General features: G+C 45.2%; 1 protein-coding gene across 11 annotated transcripts; it reads left to right on the forward strand.

Annotated features, from left to right (window-relative positions):
• The first annotated feature begins 21 nt into the window (after positions 1-21).
• LOC123320202 (actin cytoskeleton-regulatory complex protein pan1-like) lies at positions 22-22,222 on the forward strand. 11 transcript variants are annotated; one of them, XR_006538721.1, is made up of 27 exons: positions 22-144; positions 530-851; positions 1,670-1,761; positions 2,071-2,356; positions 2,660-2,978; positions 3,032-3,361; positions 6,906-7,339; positions 7,391-7,702; positions 9,714-9,967; positions 10,034-10,412; positions 10,465-10,764; positions 10,876-11,145; positions 11,202-11,396; positions 11,643-12,186; positions 12,240-13,357; positions 13,408-13,683; positions 13,736-13,852; positions 16,426-17,574; positions 17,631-17,846; positions 18,714-19,150; positions 19,205-19,319; positions 19,384-19,683; positions 19,757-19,979; positions 20,069-20,097; positions 20,321-21,487; positions 21,823-22,039; positions 22,099-22,222. XR_006538721.1 is itself a non-coding variant. In XM_044907408.1 (26 exons), the coding sequence occupies exons 1-26, from the start codon at positions 1,287-1,289 to the stop codon at positions 22,113-22,115; spliced, it is 8,964 nt and encodes a 2,987-aa protein (XP_044763343.1). In that variant the 5' UTR covers positions 1,272-1,286; the 3' UTR covers positions 22,116-22,222. The 11 variants fall into 11 exon arrangements, 2 of the variants coding, with proteins under 2 accessions (XP_044763343.1, XP_044763344.1); XR_006538720.1 differs by lacking the exon at positions 1,670-1,761; XM_044907408.1 differs by lacking the exons at positions 22-144; positions 530-851; positions 1,670-1,761 and adding an exon at positions 1,272-1,332 and having other exon boundaries at positions 2,055-2,356; positions 21,823-21,913; positions 22,016-22,039.
• Positions 22,223-23,173: the final 951 nt, after the last annotated feature.

Consider the following 23,173-nt stretch of genomic DNA (forward strand, 5'->3'; position numbering starts at 1 on the left):
GTTTGTTATTGTGGAATCCTGAAATCCAAGCTGTCATGTCTGTCAAAAGTGTCAAATTGACAATCACATGCGACATCTGCTGTTAAATTCGTAAATGACCGCGTATTAGACATTAGAGGGGTGTAGTCAAAATTAATACGAAAAGTAAGTTTTTTTGAAGGAATTTGGAGTAAATTCGGGATTTGTCTTGCAAAAGCAAGGTGCTCCCAGTTGACAACACCTTTTCTTCAGTCTTTAATGAAAATTTTGACCTTGAAAAACAGGGACTTCTCTATTGGAATTCCTCTGCATTTAGAGCTTTTTGATGTCGTTTTAGCGAATTTCCAGTCATTTCTGATCGATTACCCTGTGAAAAGAAAGCAAGGGATGAATTAAGACGCATATGTAAATTGTATTCCTTTTTTTATTAGATTTCATGGTCAAAAGAGATTATTTTTTTGACATATGGTATTCCAGTGACGTACCGTTTTCAAGGGTCTTTGTCATAATTGTTATTTTTTTCCTCTTTTTCAAATATTGAAATTTCCAGACTGAAAATTGGAGAGGTTGATAGACTGAAGAAACATGAAACTTGTGATATCTGAAAGAATGAACATATAAGAGGAATAAGACAATTCTGAAGAAGTGTACTAGGAAGAATAAGTGTGGTTTTAGGGTTCGTTTCTCAAATAGCCCTACTGTGTTTTCATACTGGAAGTAGAAAATATCAAACGTTTGCCAAATTATTTGAGAAATGAAAAAAATAGACACATCCTTGGAGTTAGAACCGTGAGAGAGAGGAGGTGTGAAGCTTGTCATCCAGAAAACTTGAGAAACACGGGGCAGTCTTGCCCAAAATTCGACCAAGCAAAGTGAGTACCCCCCCAGTCACCCTACTAACACCCACCAGATTTCCAGTATCGATATCTTCAACTACAAATCACTATCAAATGTACTAAACTTCTGTACTTGATGACAACAAAACTATTTTTGCCAACTCCTTATCAGCACCCCGTCCGATTTCCTCAAATAGTTTTAGATTTCCTATAAGAATTTTCCTCAATCTGTGGTTAGATAAAATCGGAGAGTCTGAAGAAATTAATTAATCGTCAGGGGCAATTTGAATGAAACTAAAGAATTTATTTTTAAATTTCACTGATAAGTTTATCTCAGTTCACCTTTATCTGAGTCATGTTTCAATAATGAGCCGATGAATTATCACAGGATGTTTTTTTTTGAGGATTGTTACTTTTCATTTCTGTAGAATTTGCGCGAAAATGTAATTTGGGAATTGATGAGTTTTTTCAATGGGTTGGTTGGTTATGTATCGAGATTTGTTTGTTATAAATGCAGGTATGTGTTGTTATGCTTATTTGGTGAGAGTACAGGTTTCCGTATTTGTTGGTTGGTTTAATTTGGTCTTGAGTATTTGGAATGAAAGTTTAACTTAATCTGCATAAGAGATTACGATAATGACTACTTCTTATCCAGGCAGAGTAATTTGTATTATAATTTGGTGTTTTTTATCAACTTTTACTTTGGTGAATAATTAATCCAGAAAAGTGTTTGTTCAGAGTATTTTTTTGATAGATTTTTAGGGGGAATGTTCGAGAATGTAATTTATGGATTTGTCTAATGTTCATATGTAGAGCTTTGTGATAATTTGGTAATTTACTGGTTGTTTTTATAGGTTGTTGAAATAGATGTTCAACGAAGAGAGTTGAATAGCGACACATTAAAGAAAATTTTGAAAACGAGGGAATTCGTATCATCAGAAGAGAAGTAAGCAGTTGTAAAATTATATTTTGGTCTAGACGAATTGGTAGAAAGAACTGTGTGTTCGTTTTGAAGAAAAATTTAGATGTCAAGTATGTTAATCAGTTTATATTCTTAGATTGTAACTTGAAAAATTAAAGCTGATCCTCGATAGTTGCGAATGCTTGAAAACGAGTTGATATAAAGCGATCCACTGGATTCTCTTCGTAATCGAAGATACTCGAATACAAATTACTTTGTCTCGAAGAAAACCTGTCACTGAAAACCTGTATTTCATCTTTTTTTTTCCATCTCTGAAGCTGAATTTTTGTGCAGTACAAATAGCCCGACAATTCCTCGAAAAGCTAGCGATAGCAGTGCCAACAGCTCTAAGATCTCGTCCAGATTCAATGCTTGGCCCAAAGCGTTAAGCAGACACCCCTCCAATAGGTCGAACGCGTCGAGTCAGAGCGGGCACAAGAGGAACCTCTCCAACCAATCGACAAGGTCATGCGAGCTGGGGGAGGAGGCAGTACCCTCGGACAGGCCTCTGGGCGGTCCCTCCTCCCCTCTTATCGCCATTCCCTCGATGACCCTGTACAAATCCACATCAAAAGCAGAGGTAAGGGGGCCACCCTTTTCACGGTTTCAACTTGAACCTCACCTCGGGCAACTGTGCATTTTTAACCTCAATTATTGACAGTTTTAATGACATTTGTGTTGTCAAGTGGAAGTTGAAGGTCACAAGTTTAAAACTGTTCCAAATACAGTTGAATAAAGTGTTATTATTTACTGGAAATTTCTTCATTTCATTATTTTCTCTACTAACACGCTTTCGTCAAGTACTTTTATAATTTTTAATCGTAGTAAAGCCCATTTTTTCCAATTTAAGTGTGGAAAATCTCATTTTATCGCGTTGTTTCAGGATTCTAACTCGAAACATTCGCAGAAGCATGCCACTAGTATAGATCTAGAGAAGATAGACAATATAGAATTCATAGATACCACACCTTCCGAAAGCCTGACTAGTCACATAAACAATGTGGGTTATCACACCGTCGAGAAGACGACAAAGGACAATAAGAAAACTTCCTCGAGATCCAGGTCTGTAGAGGATGAGGTGTTCGTGGGGGCCTCTGTGAGGAACAAGCCCCAACCCACCAAAGTGTCTAAGACGAAAATCGGAAACGCCAAGAAGAAATCGAAGAAAGAGAAGCCCAACGAGGTGCCAAAGGTCAATATCGGTGAGTAAACTTTCGATCTAACCGGGGAAACATGTTGATCTGGGATGTTTCAGAGGTGTTGATCGAGAGGCCCCAGAGGGAGGTCAGGACGACCGAGGAGAACCCCAAGGACGCATCCATGGTGGTCAGGACCTCGACGGTGGAGACTGAGCATCGTAAGACGGTCACGACGACTACAAGTTTGAACCGTTACACTTTCACGAAGATCAAAGAGGAACAGCCCAAGTTGCAGAAGGAGATAAGGACGCACAGCTGTTCGTCCATACCGTACGATAACATAATCGAGAATCTGGCCCCCTTCCGGAAGAGGTTCTGCAACATACAGATATTCGACGATGAGAACGCGGACGACGAGCTGAACTTCAACGTGGAGTCGAAGGATGGTAGGTTAACCTCTTTTATTTGACGTTTGCGGCTGTCAAATTGACCGACAGTCAGTGTCGACGTTTGCGTGACGTTTAAATCACCGTCTAAATGGCTTAGACTACTTGATATTACGGAACAGGTTTTTTGAAGACCCCAAAAATGTTATCGAACATTTTTCTCGATGAATTTACAGGGTGAGTCTTTGACTCGTACAAATATTTTAACAGTTGATTCTTGAGGTCAGAAGAATCGGTTCGGTTTAAAAGATACAGGCTGTTGAAAAACCATAAAAATTTTATTTTTGGTTATATCTCACAAACGGTTTCATCGAATGAAATGAATTTGGGAATATGGTTTTTTATTTTTTTGATGAATCTTTTTCGAACACAAGATATCATCCACGTCTTCCAGTTTTCTCATTATGACCATGAGGTACCATGAAAATACCAAAAATTCAAAGAATCCAACTCTTGAAACTAAGTTGTACCATATCTAAGGTATATTTGAACGTTTTAATAAAAGTATTCTTCATATTTTCTCGTATTATGCTCCATTTTCGAGTAATTTGATGTTCAAAAATTGAAAAGTATCTGTGAAATTTGGAAAATTGGGTACTTTGGCTGAATACAACTCTGTTTAAAAGAACCACAGATGTGTAGTGTCATAGATTCAGCTTGTCATTCTGAAGGGAAATTTGTTTTTCCAGGGTTGGCACAGCTCATTATGAAAGCTTAAAATAGCTATATCTTTTTATCAGGGCCGAATCAGAAAAAATGGTATAGGAAAAAAGTGCTCCTCAATAATCTATCATTGAAATATTTATACGAGTCGAAGACTCAACCTGCAGAAGTGATTTTGACGCTATCGAACTAAATTTTGGTGAAAATCGATCTATCGGTTTTTGAGTTTTTTGAAATTTTCCGAAATTTCGGGTCTGTTTTTGGAATTTTTTTTTTTGGACGTTTAGGTACGCGAGTTTTTCGAATGAATTTATTTTCAGTTTATGAAAGGGGATGTGTTTTTTTCGAAAAAAAATCGCTATGTTGCCAAATCTCTTAGGAAATCGTTAAAATGGGAGTTGAAGTCAGCAAGAATGTCATAATGATCTTAATGTATTGGAGGTAATAAATGATGACATTAGGATTCCATTAACAAATTAGCACTTAAAATGAGAACAACGGTCTTTTACACCAATATATTTTTTTTTTGGTAATAAATAAGTGTGTCATCTGGAAGATCGTTAACAAATTGTAAGATAATTTGTTATTGCAGTAGTTCAAAAGGGTGTATCATATTTTTGTTTTCTAATCGTTTCTCTTTTTGTAAATGGCGAAAATAATGACTAGACAAATGGGCTGCGTGAAATTTCGTGACTAATTTGTGTTTCTGATACGTCATGGGCCACACGATGGTACCTTAGTTAGGAGATACAGTGAGATATAATAAAAAAAAATTGAAAAAAATCTGTACGAGTTTTCGGAGAGATTTCAATCGAAATTGGAAAAGCTAAATGCTGGGTTTTTTAAATTAATCGATGACACACTCAAAAAGTAAATTAACATTGTTTTCATTTATAAATCTCACCTTATCTCAGTCATCTGATTTAGTTATCAAGGGATAATCCAATAAATCCAATCAATCTGTCTGCTCTCAGTGGCAATTGAGGATTATGCACTTAGGGTCGGTTTATTCATCCTCTCTATAAAGTGTCGACTTTCGTTTTCCAAATTCAACAACCGCCTGTGTCTATTTTTGGTATATACTCTACCCAGGAGTTTAAACTGTTCAATAGCCTTAACTGTAGGTGAATAAACAGGCACTAACTGTATTCTTTCTATGGTTTAGTTTAGTGTGGGTCGATGATCTAGGCTTATTTTCCCTTGAGTGGTCAGCTATCGTAGATTAGGTCAAGCGATAATGGGGTACCTCAAGGTATTGTTCTTGGGTCGTGGAATTTCTCGGTGGGGTGGTTTTTGGGTAGAAACAAACGTGTTGGGCATTCTTTATTCTCTGTTTTTTTTTCTGTGACTGTAACAGCCGCGGTTCTATGCCCGCCCGTCAGATCTCCGTCAGAATTTTGACATGAACAATCCGTTTTCGATAAATTTGAAATCCGACCAGTTGTAGTCAGATGGAAGAACATTTCGATCTGACCCTATAAATTAGCCGATCCAGACGTGTGTGTGTTCCGGCTGTGACCATGGCCGCGGTCGGCAGGTAGAGGAGGAGGAAGAAGAAGAAGAAGAGCAGAAGGTGATCCGACCACGCGAAACGTATCGTTTTCCACCAGCGGATATTTATCGCTATCTGGAGAATCTATTTATATCCGTGGAAGGATGGATGTTGTTTACAAACTTCGCGCAGTATTTACTATTGCAGGCTGATTCATAAGACGACACGGTACCCTTATCGATAACCGGCAGGGCGATTATTTTTTTTCAGATAAGGAACCTTTATTCGATTTAATTGTCTTGGTCGGGCGGGCTTATCTCTGCCGCATTGATTGATTATTATTTTATAAATACCGAGCGACTAATGATTCTGTAATGGCGAGAGGGACCGGTCGCTCACTCAGTTTGTCCTACACGATGGTGCCAAAGACGCCGTTCGGGATTCTCTCGTTTCGGCGCGTATTCGCGATTCACGCATTCGCTGAGTGGTTATCGGTACTCGATTCTTAAGCTAAAAGACACTTAAGAGTGTGACCTAAAGGGATAATCCCTAAAGATTCTAAGAGACGATGAACGTTGGTGTGTATTCAGGTGAATTTTGAAAGATTCGATTTGTCACCGTCTACCATGTGTTATATTTGCAGTTTTTAGTTCTTATCATTCGATTTCCACCTTTTAAAACGTCCGTCTCTGTCGTTGAATTGTTACTTATCGACTTCAAACTCTTTGCGTTTGTGTTAATGTTGCGCTTTTTCTTTTTATCGGTTTATAGTTCATCTTTCTTGTTTTATATTCATCGTTTTTTCTGATAAGTGAACTTATTCACATGGTTAGAGTATATAAACTCTTATTTTGGTGTAGCATCCTTAGTAAACCTTCATAATTGTCTAATTGAGACTATGATAGGGCAGTTGGAAAATCAAAAGTGTAGGAATTATTGGAATGCCACCTTCTTCAACGTTTTAAGTAAAGATACTTCGAAAATTCTCGAAACAATGAGCCTATTGAACCTGCCTTAAAGTAGCTATTGTGATATCCATCTTATCACGTTTTCTGTACCGAAAATACATCCATATAAACAAAATATTATAACAATCATACCGATAGACTCAACAACCAATACGGCTCTCGAATTATTGCACTTACTGAATTATATAAACAACCCGATAACGACGTCTAGGAAATAAACTACTTACGAAAGCGTGAGGGAGAGGGAATGTATCATGTAGACCTTTAAAACAAGAAAAAAATGTAAAATTTCCTACTGATCCGTTGACTTAGTTAGTCATGTCGGTGGGCGTGGCCTAACGGCCCCGCCTTCGAAGGGGCGTATCTCCAGATGGCTCCTCCCCCTCTGACCTAACCTAAATCACAACTGCGACCGTTTCAGATTCGAAAATCGCGTCGAGGGAGGAAGTCGAGCCAGTGGTGAAGGAAGTGCTGAAGGACGTGTTCGAGATGGCCGTGCAGATAATAACGAAGAACCGGCTGCAGCTGCCGCAGGACAAGATGCAGCTGGCCTCGGCGGTGGCCTCCACGGCCGCCCTACCCGTAGAATACAAGAGCCGGATCAGGTGCAACACCGGCGACATACTGTCGCCCCTGTCCAAGATGCTGTCGGCCGTCGATCATCAGGTGCTGGACGCCAAGAGCTTCGTCGAGGAGTACGAGGAGTTCCACGACTGCTGCTCCGAGATGACCGACCCGAAGATCGGCGGTTACGCCGCCAACGACGACGCGGCGTCACAGGACAAGGAGCGCGGCAGGAGCAGGAAGAAAAAGGATAAGTCTGTGAAGCACGGCGGCGTGACCTGCATGATACCGGTAAGTCGCCCTCGTGTTGGTCTAGAAGCGGCTTTTATTAACTACTTTCAGGTCGAGACGGATTCGAACGCCGAGGACGAGGTGGAGACGATGCAGAGCGATCAGCGACTGAGGGAGATCGGGCCGATGTACAACATACCGAAGAACTACTTCATGAACCCGGAACTGACCGAGATCACGGAACAGACCATAGACGAGCTGCACAGGAACGACGAGAACGCCGAGAACAGCGAGAACATCGTCGAGCAGACGGTCGTGGTCAATCTGAGCCTGAGCAAGGAGGGCAAGGTGGAGGACGAGGACGACGTCTACAAGCCGATCGCCGTCAGTCCGGACGGCAGGTTCTTCAAGTACGAGGAGGAGGTGAGTTTTGGGAGCTTTGAGAGCGTTAAAAAAAAAGTTTACGAAGAGGGGATTGTTCTGAAAATGTGGGTACTAGGGTTTACGCTTCTGATGTATCTGAATAAAATATTATCAGTGTTGTGACGTTGCTAAATACATCATTAGATGCGTATTTTGATCTTCTCTGAAAGTATCAGAAGAAAAGTACAGAGTTCCATTCGAAAAAATCAAGTTTTTGTCGTTTTTGGATCGAGTGACAAGACGAAGAATTTTGGAACACCCTGTGTATCCCGAACCGAGTTTTTTCTACGCTAAACTCATCGTTAGGATCTCTGTGAGCTATTTTCAAAAAATTTCAGCTTCCTAAAGTATACAATGTCTTTTCTGTACCTATTTCGTTGAATCCATGTTTTTGGTTTTTTTTTTTTTTTGAAACCCTTGTTTATATCTCCGAAAGTATCAGGAATATGGATAAGGGAAGTACTCGACAAAAATACTCAGATGGGCATGGAGAAGTGAATAAAGTTATAATAAATAGGGTGTCCCATTTGAAATAACGAAGGTTTTAGTATTTTTTTGGTATAAGCGGCAACGTCGCAATATTGCAAACATTTTAGTCTGATAGGTCAGAAGCGTGAACCCTAGTACCCGAATTTTCAGAAGAATCCTTTGATTTTTCCGTGGGACACCCTGTATACGTCATTTTATAGGGTGGGTCTTTGACTCGTACAAATATTTTAACACTATCTAGAGGTCAAAAGAAGCACTTTTTTCCTTTACCATTTTTTTCCGAATCGGCACGGTTTAAAAGATACAGGGTGTTGAAAAACCTTAAAAAAAATTATTTTTAGTTTTATCTCAAAGACGGTTTCATCGAGTGAAATGAATTTTGTAATATAATTTTTCGTTTATTTTATGAATCTTTTTCGAACACAAGATATCATCCACGTCTTCCAGTTTTCTCATTATGACCATTACATACCATGAAAATACAGAAAATTCAAAGAACCCAACTCTTGAAACTAAATTGGACGCTATCTAATGAATATTTGAACGTTTTATTTATTTATTTATTCATACGGCCTTGCCATTTTACAAAATAAATTATACAATATCTGATTAAAAAAAAAAAAAAAAAAAAGAACCAAATACCAGAAAGGTTTACATGAGTTTTTACTCAAATCTTATTATATGCACATTAATAAACTTGATTCCCTTCCAAGTATCTTTTCATTGAAAAAATAGATAGTGAAAACAAATCAACATCTCTAGAATTCGCCTCTCTTAATGCTCTATCTATCGGATTATTAAAACTATAATTGGTTGGACAAAATCGTATTTTGAACAGTTCTCGGTTCCTGAAATTTATTATTAGTATTTATTTCTATTTTATTTATTAGTATTAAAAGTATTCTTCATATTTTCTCGTATTATGCTCCATTTTCGAGTAATTCGATGTTCAAAAATGAAAAAGTATCTGAAATTTGAAAAATTGGGTACTTTGGCTGAATGCAACTCTGTTTAAAAGATCCACAGTTGTGTAGAGTCACAGATTTAGCTAGTTATTCTGAAGGGAATTTCGTTTTTCCAGGGGTGGCATAGCTCATTATGAAAACTTAAAATAGCTATGTATATCTTTTTATCAGGGCCGAATTGGAAAAAATGGAAGAATTGTTTCTTTTGACCTAAAGAATCCTCTGTCATAAAATGTGTACGAGTCAAAGACTCACCCTGTATATGGTGTGTCAGACCGGCGGCATCATCAGTATGGTGTCCTGGTGGGTCAGGATCAAACAGAGGTACAGTTATTGAGGTGTGAAGGCTGACATTGAGGACCTTTATGCCTCTGGGACATGGGACTCTTATTTTACAGTTCACTGCCACCTTTAGGTCTACTATGTTCCCCCATCAGAGCTCTGTTTTTAGCCTCAGAGGTCCACTGAGGCTAAGGGTCGGTTTTTTCATCTTCCCTAAAGTGTTCTAACCCCAAACTTCCTCTCTCTTGAGGCTTTAACATTTGTTCTCGCGTCAGATCGGCCGGGGGGCCTTCAAGACCGTCTACCGCGGCCTGGACACCCAGACCGGCGTGGCGGTGGCCTGGTGCGAGCTGCAGGAGAAGAAGCTGAACAAGGCCGAAAGACAGAGGTTCCGCGAGGAGGCCGAGATGCTGAAGAAGCTCCAGCACCCGAACATCGTGCGTTTCTACAACTACTGGGAGTACACGGGCACCAAGAAGAAGAACATCGTGCTGGTCACGGAGCTGATGCTCAGCGGAACCCTCAAAACGTGAGTAGGAAGCTTAGACCCAACCCCCTCTCGCGTCAACCAACCATCCGCCTCGTCCATTTGCAGCTACCTGAGGCGGTTCAAGAAGATCAACCCCAAGGTGCTGAAATCGTGGTGCCGACAGATACTCAAGGGTCTGGCGTTCCTGCATTCAAGGGCGCCGCCGATCATCCATCGGGACCTCAAGTGCGACAACGTCTTCATCACCGGCACCACGGGGTCGGTGAAGATAGGGGACCTGGGGCTGGCCACGCTGAAGAACAGGAGTTTCGCCAAGTCGGTCATAGGCACGCCGGAGTTTATGGCGCCCGAGATGTACGAGGAGCACTACGACGAGGGCGTGGACGTGTACGCCTTCGGCATGTGCATGCTGGAGATGGCGACCAGCGAGTACCCGTACTCTGAGTGCACGGGGCCGGCCCAGATCTACAAGAAGGTGATATCGGTGAGTAGAACTTGGTAATCTCGAGGAGCGTTGGTTGATTTTTGGATGGTAGGGCGTCAAACCGGCCAGTTTCGACAAGGTGCAGTCTCCTGACATCAAGGACGTGATCGAGAACTGCATCAGACCGAGGAAGGAGGACCGACCCAAGGTGAAGGACCTCCTCATGCACGCCTTCTTCGAGGAAGACGTCGGTCTTAAGGTGGAGGTCGTTTCCCAGGACGGCAACAAGGTCGTGTTCAGACTGAGGGTCATCGATCCCAAGAAGAGGACCCACAAGCATAAAGAGAACGAAGCCATACAGTTCGATTTCGATCTGGAGGGCGACCGACCCAACACCATCTCGGAAGAAATGGTAAGTTCTTCTTCTTCTCCCTTCTATGCTCCCGCGTCGGATCCGTCAAATTTCGACGTTGTCATGTCAATTATGACGGAATTCGGTGACGGATCAGTTTCGTTTTTCCAGGCAAAGTCGGGCATCATCTTCGAGGATGACGCCAAAACTGTGGCCCAGCTTCTGAAGGCGCAGATCACGCAGATCACGAAGGAGAGGGTGGCGCAGAGGTCCAAGGAACAGGAGGCGTTGGCCCAACAGATGCAGTATCAGCAGTACCTGCAGCAACACGTGGAACAGCAGATCTCTCAACAGCAACAACAGCAGCAACAGCAACCGTCGAACGTGCCCCAACAACAGACGGCGCCCCAGGCCCAACCGTCGCAACAACAGGTCTACCAGGTAGGTAAATTAACAAAGCGACGTTTGGTCATCGTCAACCCCTGATTCGCTTCCAGTCTCAACCGAGTTATCAGCAGAACAGCACGGAGAATCAGCAGCAGCAGCAGCAACAGCTGCCGCCTCAGCATTACAGCCAGCAGGGACAACCGCAGCAGAACCAGCAGGCTCAGATCATCCAGGAGCCCAATCAGATGTCCCAGCCTCAATACCAACAGCCTCAGAACATCATACAGCAGGAACAATCTCAACAGGTTAGTCGTTATCGTGATTTTCTCAAAGTACCGTCTTGTCTTGACGCCACCTCAATCCGTTGTGTTCTTATAGGATATTTCTACTTATTTGAGGGTCATCTATCGGATCAGGAAATTGGGCAACAGCTTCAGAAAGTTGTCCCTTTCCACTCTCGACGTAAGACCGGTAGTCACGCTAGGAAAACCATTGAATTTCGCTTGCTTCATCCGATAATCTCGATAAACCTAACGCGTCTTTCTTTCCAGTTCGTACAGCAATCTCAGCAGCCCCAGCAGGATCCGGGTATGATCCAGCAGCATCACATCACCACGCAATACCAGCAGCAATCGCAGCAGGTCCAGCAGCAAGAGGCGCAGGTTTACCAACAGACCCAGCAGCAGCAGCAACAGGCGCCCCAGCCGATGCAACAACAACCGCCGCTTCAGATGCAGCAACAGCCGCACCAGGTCCAACAGCAGCCGCCCCCGCAGCAACATCCGGAGGTGCAGCATAACCTTCAGAGGCAGCAGTCGGTCGATCCGGTGCAGCAGGTCTCGATCCACACCCAGCAGAGCCAGCAGCAGCAGTTCATGCAGCAGAATTACATACTGGAGAATCAGCAGGATTACCTCAACGTCATGGTGGATAACCAGCACAAGCTGAGCAGCATATCGCAGCCGGAACTGTTGCACGCCGCCACGCCGCAGGTGGAGCACAGACTGAGCGTCGACAGTCAGATGGACAAGATGAACAACCAGGCGCAGATAGACCCCCAACAGCAGCAGCAACAGATGGTGCATCAGGTCGAAGGTTAGTTTTGTCGTTCGTACAGAAGCGCCGTTCGTTACCTTTCACTTTTGAAGCAGGTTACATTATTTACCCGCAACCCCAGCAACAGGGGAACTTCCAACAAGCCCAGCCGCAGACGTATCAGCAGGGACAGTACGCGGAACAGACCCCCTCGTCCGGACACGCCAACTATCCCCCTCAGCAGCAGTCGCAGCAGCAGGTGAACTACCAGTCTCAACCCCAGCAGGGCTACATCCCCCAACAAACCGTAAGCTATCAACAACAGGGACATTACGTGGACCAGAACGCTTATCAAACCCCTCAGACACAGTATACTCAGCAGGGCGCACCGCAACAGCAGCAACAGGCGCAGTTCTCGCAGCAGGGAACCCCGCAGACTCAGCAACCTCAGTTCAGCCAGCCGTCGAACGCTCAGCCTCAGTATACTCAGCAAGGGGCGCAACAGACGCAGTACGCGCAACAGCCGGCGCAACAGTCCCAACCCGCTCAGTACCAACAGCCGCAGACGACGACTCAGCAACAGCAGTACTCGCAACCCAACCCGCAGACCCAACAGGGACAATACACGCAGCAGGGGACAGCGCAGCAGGTGCAGTATACGCAACAGGCTCAATACACGCCTCAGGGTACCCCGCAGACGCAGTACGCCCAACAGCCGGCCCCGCAGACCCAACCGACAACGTACGCCCAGCAGGGGGCGTCCCAACAGTCGCAATACCCGCAACAGACAACGCAGCAACAGCCTCACATGTACCAGGGACAGCAGACGCCGTCCGGTTACAACCCGCAACAGACCCAGCAGTATCAGCAGTACATCTCTCAGACCTCGGTGGAACACCAGGTGTACCAACCTCAAGGGGAACCCATTCAGCAGATGTACCAACAGCAGCAGCCGCCTCAGCAAACCCAGCAACAGATACCTCCGGTACAACAACAACTACCGCCCGTTCAACAGCAACAGCAGATGCAGCCCTCGCAGTCCCAACAGCAGATGCAGCAAAACGCCCAACAGCAGGGTTTACCTCAACAGTACATCCAGCAACAGGTGGATCATCAGCAGGCGCAGATGGTCGCGCAGTATCCGGGACAGATGCAGCAGCAACAACAGCAGCAGAACCAGATGGTTCAGCAGAATCAGATTGCGTCTCAGCCTTTGCAGCAAACGGCGCAGGTATGTTGGTTCGCGTCTCTTCGCTCAAGTCTTACGCGTTCTGTTTGCAGCCTCCGGAACAGCCGAGCGAACAGGCCGCCCAACAGCAGTCGCTGGCCAATCACAGGATGTCCTCCACCGAGGCCCCGCCCATGAACCTCGCCGAGCTGCAGCAGAAACTGGCCCAGCAGAACGCGCCCGTCGTCGTCAAGGAGTCCCAACAGAGGGCGTCGCTACCCGCTATGACTTCCTTCGACGGCCATCCCAACGATCAGAGGAGGCTGTCGTCGACCTCGCAACCCTCTGCGTCCCAGGATTTTCAACCCTCCTACAATCAGATACAAGAGGTGAGGTATACCCGGTGGAAGTTTAAGGTGGTAATGTTGATTCTGCTTCCAGGACATCTCCAATCAGTCGTTGGACAACCTCAAGGCTCAACAGTTGGAGACGAGGAAAGACACCCAGTCCGATCCGGTCCTGTACGAGGAGCAGCAACTGGCTGGCACCGAAGGCCAAGTAAGTAGAGACGACGATAGTACCGCTACTACTACTAACACCGCCGCGTGCGACGACAAATCGCGACGGAAGAGGGGCGGTTCCACCCGTCACCAGCTGATCGTGCAGAAGGTGCACCCGGACGGCACGGTCGAGTGTCAGCTGCTTTGCAAGCAGAAGACGATCAGCTTCAAGTTCAACAGGTCGGACACCACGCCTCAGGACATCATCGAGGGGATGATCAGGCAGGAACTGCTCAAGGCCGGGCCGCACACCACCCTCGTCGAACACCTCAAAGAGATCATCGGACAGTTGAACGTCAATCCGGACAGGATACCCGAGGTGACCCAACCTTACGTGCAGAAGGTGAGGTCCGAGATGCGTTTGGGGACGGATGGAAGGGTTCAGAATCGGTCCGGGGGCTTTGGGGGTGGAAATTTGAGGGTTTCGGAGGGGAAGCGATGACGTTACGTTGTCGTTTTGAGTCGATGGTTAGGTTACGTTGACGTTTTGAGTCGATGGTTAGGTTACGTTGACGTTTTGAGTCGATGGTAAGGTTACGTTGACGTTTTGAGTCGATGGTTAGGTTACGTTGTCATTTTGAGTCGATGGTTAAGTTACGTTGTCATTTTGAGTCGATGGTTAGGTTACGTTGTCATTTTGAGTCGATGGTTAGATTACCTTGTCATTTTGTGTCGATGGTTAGGTTAGGTTATTATTTTGAGTCGATGGTTAGGTTACGATGTCATTTGGAGTCGATGGTTAGATTACCTTGTCATTTTGAGTCGATGGTTAGGTTACCTTGTCATTTTGAGTGGATGGTTAGGTTTACCTTGTCATTTTGAGTCGATGTTAAGTTAGGTTGTCATTTCTAGTCGATTCTTAGGTTATGTTGTCGACAATCTACATTATGGTGCCATTTTGAGTCGAAAATTAAGTTACATCAGGTACATCATTGTCATTTTGATTGGCAAGTTAGCTAACGTTGTCATTTCGAGTCGACAGTTAGGTTTCGTTGTCATTTAGAGTCTCAAGTTAGGTTGTATCATTGTCACTTTGAATAGAAAGTTAGGTTAAATTGTCATTTCGAGTCTCAAGGTTGTATCGTTGTCACTTTGAATAGAAAGTTAGGTTAAATTGTCATTTCGAATTTCAAGTTAGGTTGTATCGTTGCCACTTTGAATAGAAAGTTAGGTTAAATTGTCATTTCGAGTCTCAAGGTTGTATCGTGGTCACTTTGAATAGAATGTTAGGTTAAATTGTCATTTCGAGTCTCAAGGTTGTATCGTGGTCACTTTGAATAGAAAGTTAGGTTAAATTGTCATTTCGAGTCTCGAGTTAGGTTGTATCGTAGTCACTTTGAATAGAAAGTTAGCTTAAATTTTCATTTCGAGTCGATACTTAGGTTATGTTGTCATTTCTAGTCGAAAGTTAGGTTACATCGTTGTCATTTTGAGTCTCAAGATAGATGACGTTGTCATTTCAAGTCTAGAGTTAGGTTAGGTGATCATTTCAAGTCTTGAGTTAAGTTACGTTGTCATTTCGAATTTCAAGGTAGACTGGGTTGTCATTTATTTCTCTTCCTTTGAATATATCCACAGTTGCTCAGGCCATTCAGACAAATTGTCAATTTAACCGAATGAACCTGGTACTGCGCATTTATTGGTTTTTTCAATACTGAATCGGAACTTATTTTCAATAATGGCCTAAAGAATAGTAGAAATATCGATGATAATTAATCAAGAATTGAAATATAAAAAAAAAATACATAAAATTAAAGAAGGAAAATAAGTCAGCTTGCTGTTACGTTGTCATTTCAAGTCTCAAGAGTGATAACGTTGTCATTTTGAGTAGAAAATTAGGTCACGTTGTCATTTAGGTTGGAAAGTCAGGTTACGTTGTCATTTCGAGTGGAAAATTAGGTTAAGTTGTCATTTATAGTGGAAAGTTAGGTTGCGTTGTCATTGAGAATAGGGTACTCTAACGACTTGTTAAAATCAGCTGATTGTTCGTTACCGTGGGGCACACAAAGCTTTTTATTATCACTATAAAGAGGCATTTCTAAGCAAGTTATAAAAACATGCATAAAACACAATACTCGACCAAAACAGCATGCGAATCAATGCAGGGAAAAGCTTGTGTGCCCCACGACAACGAACGCTTAGCTGACTTTGACAAATCGTTAGAGTTCCCTATGGAAAGCTAGGTTAGGTTTTTATTTTTATGACGTTACGAATCCGGCCATAGATTCTGAACCCTGACGATGGATGTCTCGTGTAATTTGTACGAAAACGACGTCGTTACGATGTAGATCATTGGTTTTTTTTTTCTTTATTTTACACGCTGCACTAACACAGGTCAGGCATGCTTCTCTAACAAGGCACCCCCATAAAAAGACACATAGAAGGCACAGATCAGTAAGTAAAGTTCGACATAGATTAATGTTTTTTGTATAACCGACATATAATTGTGTAATGAAGAAAAGTTTCGTCTATAGTGGGAAACTACGCGGGGTCTAGGTGAACCTGGCGAACGTCGGCCCCAGGTTCAAAATAGAAGATACAAAAGCTAAATCGTCTTCTTCACTGTTGCAGCGAGAAGAGACCAGCCTGCAGAATCTCATGAAACAGCCGTTCTCCGATCAGGCCGCCAAGACGGCCGACAACAGCACGCTGGCCGGACTGAAATCGTCGCTGACGGAGAAGATGTCCAACTGCGCCGCGCGCCAGAGGGAGAGCCTGAACAGCAGCGGCACCGTGTCGCGCAAGACGAGCACCGCCAGCGAGTACACGCCCGAGCACACCTACGTCACCGACAGACCGCCCGCCACCAGGAGGGACGCCCCCAGCGTCTCCACCACCGACGGCGCGGCCGCAGTCCCCGAGAAGCGCGAAGACGAAGACGACGAGTTGAAGGCCGAACTGAACGACAGCCTGAAGAAGGGCGAGGTCAAGTTGGTGCCGGGGCAGAAGGTGGACGTGAAGATGTTCATCCTGAAGCCGGACGAGAACGAAGACGGCGACGAGGCCAAGCCGTCCGAATCCAAGACCCCGGAGGCGGCGTTGAAGGTGCCCCAGAGGAAGATCTCCAGGTTCCTGGTGAGCCCGGTGCTCTCCGGTCAGCTGGACGTGCCCAAAGACAAGGAGATCGGCGCTGAGCCGGTCCAGGAGCCGCCGAAGGTCGTCAGCGAGGTGGTGGCGGCCCCTCAGGTCGCTCCGGAACCTTCGGAGGCCGCCAGGAAGAATTCAGGGCAACTGGAGGCCGCCGGTAAGACGGAACCAGAGAAGACGGTCGAGCAGAAACCCAGCGCGGCGTCGGTGAAAGAGGAGCAGCCGGTCAAGGAGGAACAGTCGGCGCCCGTCTGCGGACCGGAGATGATAAACACGCTGGAACAGCTCAAGATCAGCCTGGACAATCTGAAACACAGCGGGCACCCGGCGCACAAGAAGGACTCGGCGGAGAGCGAGGCCAAGAAGGAGGTGGCGGCGGCCGCTGCGGCTCAGAAGCCTCAGCAGGCTCAGCCGCCCGCCCAGATCGTGGTGCCGCCCCAGAATCAGCAGATGTTGGGTCAGACGCAACAGCCCGTCCTGAACGCCGCCCAGCCGGTGGCGGCGCAGTCGCAGCAGCCGGTTCAGGCTCCACAGCAACAGGTGGTCAGTCAGCCGCAACCGGCGCCCGTGCAGGCGCAGCCCGCCCAGCTCCCGCCGCAACCTCAGCCGGTGCTTCAACCTCAACACCAACAGGTCAGTAGTTCATTTGTTTCTATCGCGTTTCGATCGAACTTTTCACGTATTTTTAGCAGATGCCCCCGATAGTGCAGCAGTATCAGCAGATAACGCACAGTCAGCCGGTCACGCCGCCCATCTGTCAGCCCAACAGTATTCCGATGTCCTCTCAGCCGCAGCATATCATAGGACCTCCCACCTTCGCCCCTCAGGCCGCGCCTCCTCCACTGTCTCAGCAGCAGGTCCAACCGCAGAACGTGCTCACGCAGCCGCATCCGCAGATATCCCAGGTATTGCGATCTCGATGAACAAAAACCGGGCTTTGTCGTCGCGTAACGTGAAAACGGTCTTGACGATTATTCAATTGATTTTCCAGGTAACGATACTTAGGCTACGTTGTCATTTCGAGTCTCGAGTTAGGTTGTATCGTTGTCACTTCGAATAGAAAGTTAGTTAAAGTGTCATTTTGAGCCTCAAGTTAGGTTGTATCGTTGTCACTTCGAATAGAAAGTTAGTTAAAGTGTCATTTCGAGCCTCAAGTTAGGTTGTATCGTTGTCACTTCAAATAGAAAGTTAGTTAAAGTGTCATTTTGAGCCTCAAGTTAGGTTGTATCGTTGTCACTTCGAATAGAAAGTTAGCTTAAATTGTCATTTCGAGTCGATACTTAGGTTATGTTGTCATTTCTAGTCGAAAGTTAGGTTACATCGTTGTCATTTTGAGTCTCAAGATAGATGACGTTGTCATTTCAAGTCTAGAGTTAGGTTAGGTGGTCATTTCAAGTCTTGAGTTAAGTTACGTTGTCATTTCGAATTTCAAGTTGGATTGAGTTGTCATTTCTTTCTCTTCCTTTGAATATATCCACATTTGCTCAGGCCATTCAGACAAATTTTCAATTTAACCGAATGAACCTGATACTGAGCAGATATTGGTTATTCCAGTACTGAATCGGAACTTCTTTTAAATAATGGCCTGAAGAATAGTAGAAATATCGATGATGACTGATCAAGAAGTAAAGAATAAAGAAAAAAATTACATAAAATAAAAGAAGGAAAATAAGTTGCTTACTATTACGTTGTCATTTCAAGTCTCAAGAGTGATAACGTTGTTATTTTGAGTAGAAACTTACTTCTTGACGATTATTCAATTGATTTTCCAGGTAACGATGACCGTGGCCGCGCACGCCGTACCCCAACCCATACCGATCAACCTGTCCCAAGTACCCACCTCGGCGCCCATCAACCTTCCGCCCCAACAGTACGTCCCCGCGCCCCAGGTACCCCAACCCCACCTGCCCCAACCCGTACCCATCCCCTCGTCCCTACCGCCCGCGCCACACGTCCACCACGTCGCCCAACCGATGATGCTGAACGTGGTCGCGGCGGCGGCGGCCGCAGCGACCGCGGGCGTCGACCTGGTCACGCCGCCCGCCTACGTGCCGCCGCTCGACGTCACCTCGCCGCCCATCGCGGTGCCCAACATCGCCGTGATGGCCCAGCCCGTCGCTGCCGCCCAGCAGCTGTTCCAGAACGCCGTGCCCGCCGAGGAACCGCCCGTCAAAAAGGTGCCGGACAACATCAAGCAGGTCTTGGAGAGGTTCGTGAATTTTTAGCGTTTTTTATGTTTATTTGATGGTTTATCGTGTTGCAGCAACTCGACCAAGGGCAGCCAGGCTTCCACGCCCACCGCGGACGTCAAATACGACGCCCACCTGCAGAGTCTTCAGCAAAAACTGTCTTCCTCCTTGCCGATAAGCCGCGCAGCGGTAAGTTTGAATTTACCGCGACCTACCTCGTCTTTATCTTCGATTTTTCTTCTTCTTCTTCCAGCAGTTGGGCGTCGAGATAGCCGGTTCCCCGCACAGCGGGGCGGCGACCGCAGAGGTGCTGTCGCCGGTCGCCGAACTGGAACACAGCCCTTTCGCTTCGCTGTCGGACGCGGCCAAGGTCGCCCAGTTGAGCGAGTTCAGCAGTCAGCTGTCCAGGATCAACTCGAGGGCGGAGGGTGTGGGCGCCGCGACGCCCGAACCTAAGGTCGCGCAAGATCAGACGCCCGTCTGTCAGCTATCGCCGCCGCAGGAGTCTGAGGTCGCTGCCGGTAGAAAGGAGAGGAAAATTTCGAGATTTAAAGTGAGTCTTCGGTTTTCTGTGGTCTTGGGAAACGTCAACGTTGGCGCCATCTGTAACTGTCGTGTTTTTTTAGGTTAGTGTTGTTACTGAGCCAGATCCAAATAAGTTAGTTTTACCGCCTAAGGAGAAAAAGCCTGAGGTGTCAGAGTCCGCAGTAGTTGTTGCCCCTCCTCAAGTTTATTCGGGAGGTAACGGTCTCGCGCCCAAAGAGGACAAGGCCGACGTTAAGACTATAATCAACGATACTTTCAATAGTTTAGCGAATGTTTTAGCTGGAAGTCTGCCTCCGAACCAAGGTGAGCTTGATTTTAAGGTTGCTCTAGTGATTTTTCCCTGATTGGTTGTGTGATTAACCTAGCTTTAATCTGTATTTCTCGTTTTTCAGAGTTCCCATCCGAAGTTTCAAGAGTCAGAGTGAGTATAAACTTTGAATCGACAGCCTCCTTTACTAATATTCGTGTAGCGTCCTCATTGTTGTTGTTGTTTTCCCCCTCCTCACGATTTTTACTCACCTAACTACCCCGACGACTTGTGTATGTGTGTGTACAAGAAAAATTCTAACCCCCCATTTTTGTTCTATTCGATTTTTGTTGCGAGTAGTTTAGACCTTTTTGTTTTTTTTTGTTTTGTCTTGTAGAAGCATGGCGTCGACGTCGATACGTCCCCTATCGGCACCGCCCTCCGTTCTAACCTCATCACTTGTGGAAAGACCTCTACTAACCCTCCGCCGCCCCTACACCACCTGACCGCGCGCACCCTCCGCAAATCCGTCTCGTACGACGACCTCAAGAAGGGCATCGAGTCGATAATGCCGATCAGGAAGGGGGCGGAGCCTCGGGACCCGCCCCCCAAACCCAGGACGAGCCTCGACGACCGCAGGGACTACCCCCAGATCGTCATACACCCCCCGGAGGGCGACGTGTACAGCAGCAGCATGCCCGACATCCACGCCACCTCCACCGAGTACATGCGCCCCATGTTGCGCGACGCCGAGAGGCTAAACGCCAGCTGTCCGGACCTCTCGGACGACGAGGATAAGAGCTTCGAGTCGTGCAGGAACTACTCGGAGACGGAGGATCTGTTCGAGATGTCCGAGGACGAGGCGTTCTCATCCCCGCCCAGAGACCGCGCCCACTTCCTGGAGTTCGAGAACGCCAGGAAGTTCCCCGGGGACTCTAGGTTGCGTAGGAACGAGGATAGGTACGGCGGGCATCCGAAACTGGCGACCAGGCAGTCGTTCCACGGTATGCCGTCGGTTAAGACGCATGGTCACGGTTATTCCTCCGCCAGATCCGTGGATTTATCCAGGGATTTCTCGGAGTACGACTGGGGGTCCAGGGATAGGAGTTACTACTCCTGCGAGACCGCCAATTGCTTCCTGGAGGAAGCCAGGCGCGTGGAGGAGACCCCTAGCGAGTTGCTGAAGCGACATCTGTGGTTCAAACATTCGAACTCGATGCACAACCTGGTCAGGAGGCAAGACCACGCCTTCTCCCCGCCCACGGACGACGCCTTCTGTCCCTATCACACGATACACGGCGTCCAGTATCCCAGCTCGCACAGGATCAACAGGGGAGATAGACGGTCGTTGTTCGACGCCTCCCAACAGCACGACGCGGCTTTCGGTCACCACGCCCATCATCACCAAACTCCTCCCCCTCCTCCACCTCACCATCACCATCACCACCGCGGTAGGTTTCACCAGACCGAGGTCAGAAACGTGTACAAATGTTGCTGCGGTAGGCCTTGGTGCCTGGCAGTGGTGCCTATCGAGCAATATTTGGAGAGTTACTTTGTCAAGACGGTAAGGATCCGACGAGGCCACTTTTTTATCTTCTTACGGTGGATGACGGATTGGTCTTGCGTTCTGTTCCAGCTTTCGTTGTTGCATCTTTCTCGGTTTGGCTTCTGGTTGTGTAACGCTTGCGTACGTCTCGCTTTCTTAGATTTATTATTTTTAACCCGTAATATAGGTGGCGTAGCATGTGCCAAGGACAGATCTCCGATTTTTTTTTTCGGGCTTGGTATGGCCGGACTGTAATGTTGTAACTGCTTTTCGAGCAAACAGAGTGGCTGGCTTTAGATTGTGTTCGTTTTGGAAAAAGGTTTAGTACAGCGTGGTCTCTGCCTTTTTTTTAGGAGGAAACTTTCGAGGAGATGTTGAACAGGCAAAAGGCCGAGTTGAACGCCCTGATGGAGGCTCACCGTAAACAGCAATTAGAATACATGGGTAAGCTCCAGTTTGAAAAAAATGTCAGCTCTCCGAAAGTTGAATGTCAAACGTAGCATTTTTTCACCCGGTGGCTGATTCATGTTTTCTTTTTCTTTTCAGAATTTCATAGGAAACAAACGGAAGGTTAGTCTTGTGGTTTTTTCGCTGGTTCTTTTGGTTATTGTTGTTTTTTTTTGTTTCAGAATCGAAAAAGAAGTGATTTTAGAGGAGATGAAATTGAGAATGAAAGGCTGTATAAATATTGTTTATATTGTATCATAATTTAAAGAAAAAAGTCTAGTTAACCTAATTATATTATGAATCTGACAACGACTTTATTTTTTAATACCCATTTGTTGTTTATTCGTCGCAAAAGATATCCATTGTTTTATAATAAAGTTTAATAATGATTTGTGTTTATTATTTTATTCATTCGATCATCGGTTGAACACAATATTTTAGTTGAAGCAAAAAATTAAACAAATCAACGATAAGTTTCATTATTTCGCTTCGAAGTTGAAAAATGCCTCAAAAATCTCTGATAGTATGGTACAGAGGGTTTAATATTACCAAAATCTAGAAAATATCTCAAATTGACATTGACTTGAAAAAATTTTTTAACAGAGGATATATCTACCCCTATGATTATCCGAAGCCTCAACCTCGAAGGCAAGGATGCAATTGCATGCTCCAACAGAGAAAAACATTATGTCGCAAATTTTAAACCCTCAAAATTAGATGAATTGTTGGTTGTAATAGAAATAAACGCTTTTTTATTTGTCTTTTAAATCCAGATGACTGAAAGAATGATTAATAATTTCAGAGAGAATTCATTAAAAATAATGAGAATTCATCAAGAATAATGGAAATTCATTAAAAATAATGAACTAAATTAAAAACATAAAGTATTCAAAACAGAGATTTTAACAATAGATAATTCCAAAACACTTTTAGGATGACTAATAAGCTATTATGAGCAGATGACATCTTTTTCTAATTGTTAACATTCCAATGCAAGTACATCACGTTCTGTTTTTATCATAATTTAAATGGACTCGTATTATCCCATGATAATATGAAAAGAACGAACCTAAATTATATTTGATTTGTATTGGCAAAAATTAAATAACATTTAGTATTCTTTATAATCACTTCTTTAATCAGTGACTAAGGATATGTCATGGTAGGGAAGGGGGCTAAGAATACTTCCAGAAAAAGTTTTCAACTAGAAAGATCAGTTTAGTTCTCGCGCTTTTTCAGAGCGGTTCAAATTTTGCC

This window comes from Coccinella septempunctata, chromosome 9 (assembly GCF_907165205.1).
Source record: "Coccinella septempunctata chromosome 9, icCocSept1.1, whole genome shotgun sequence".
Lineage (NCBI taxonomy): Eukaryota > Metazoa > Arthropoda > Insecta > Coleoptera > Coccinellidae > Coccinella > Coccinella septempunctata.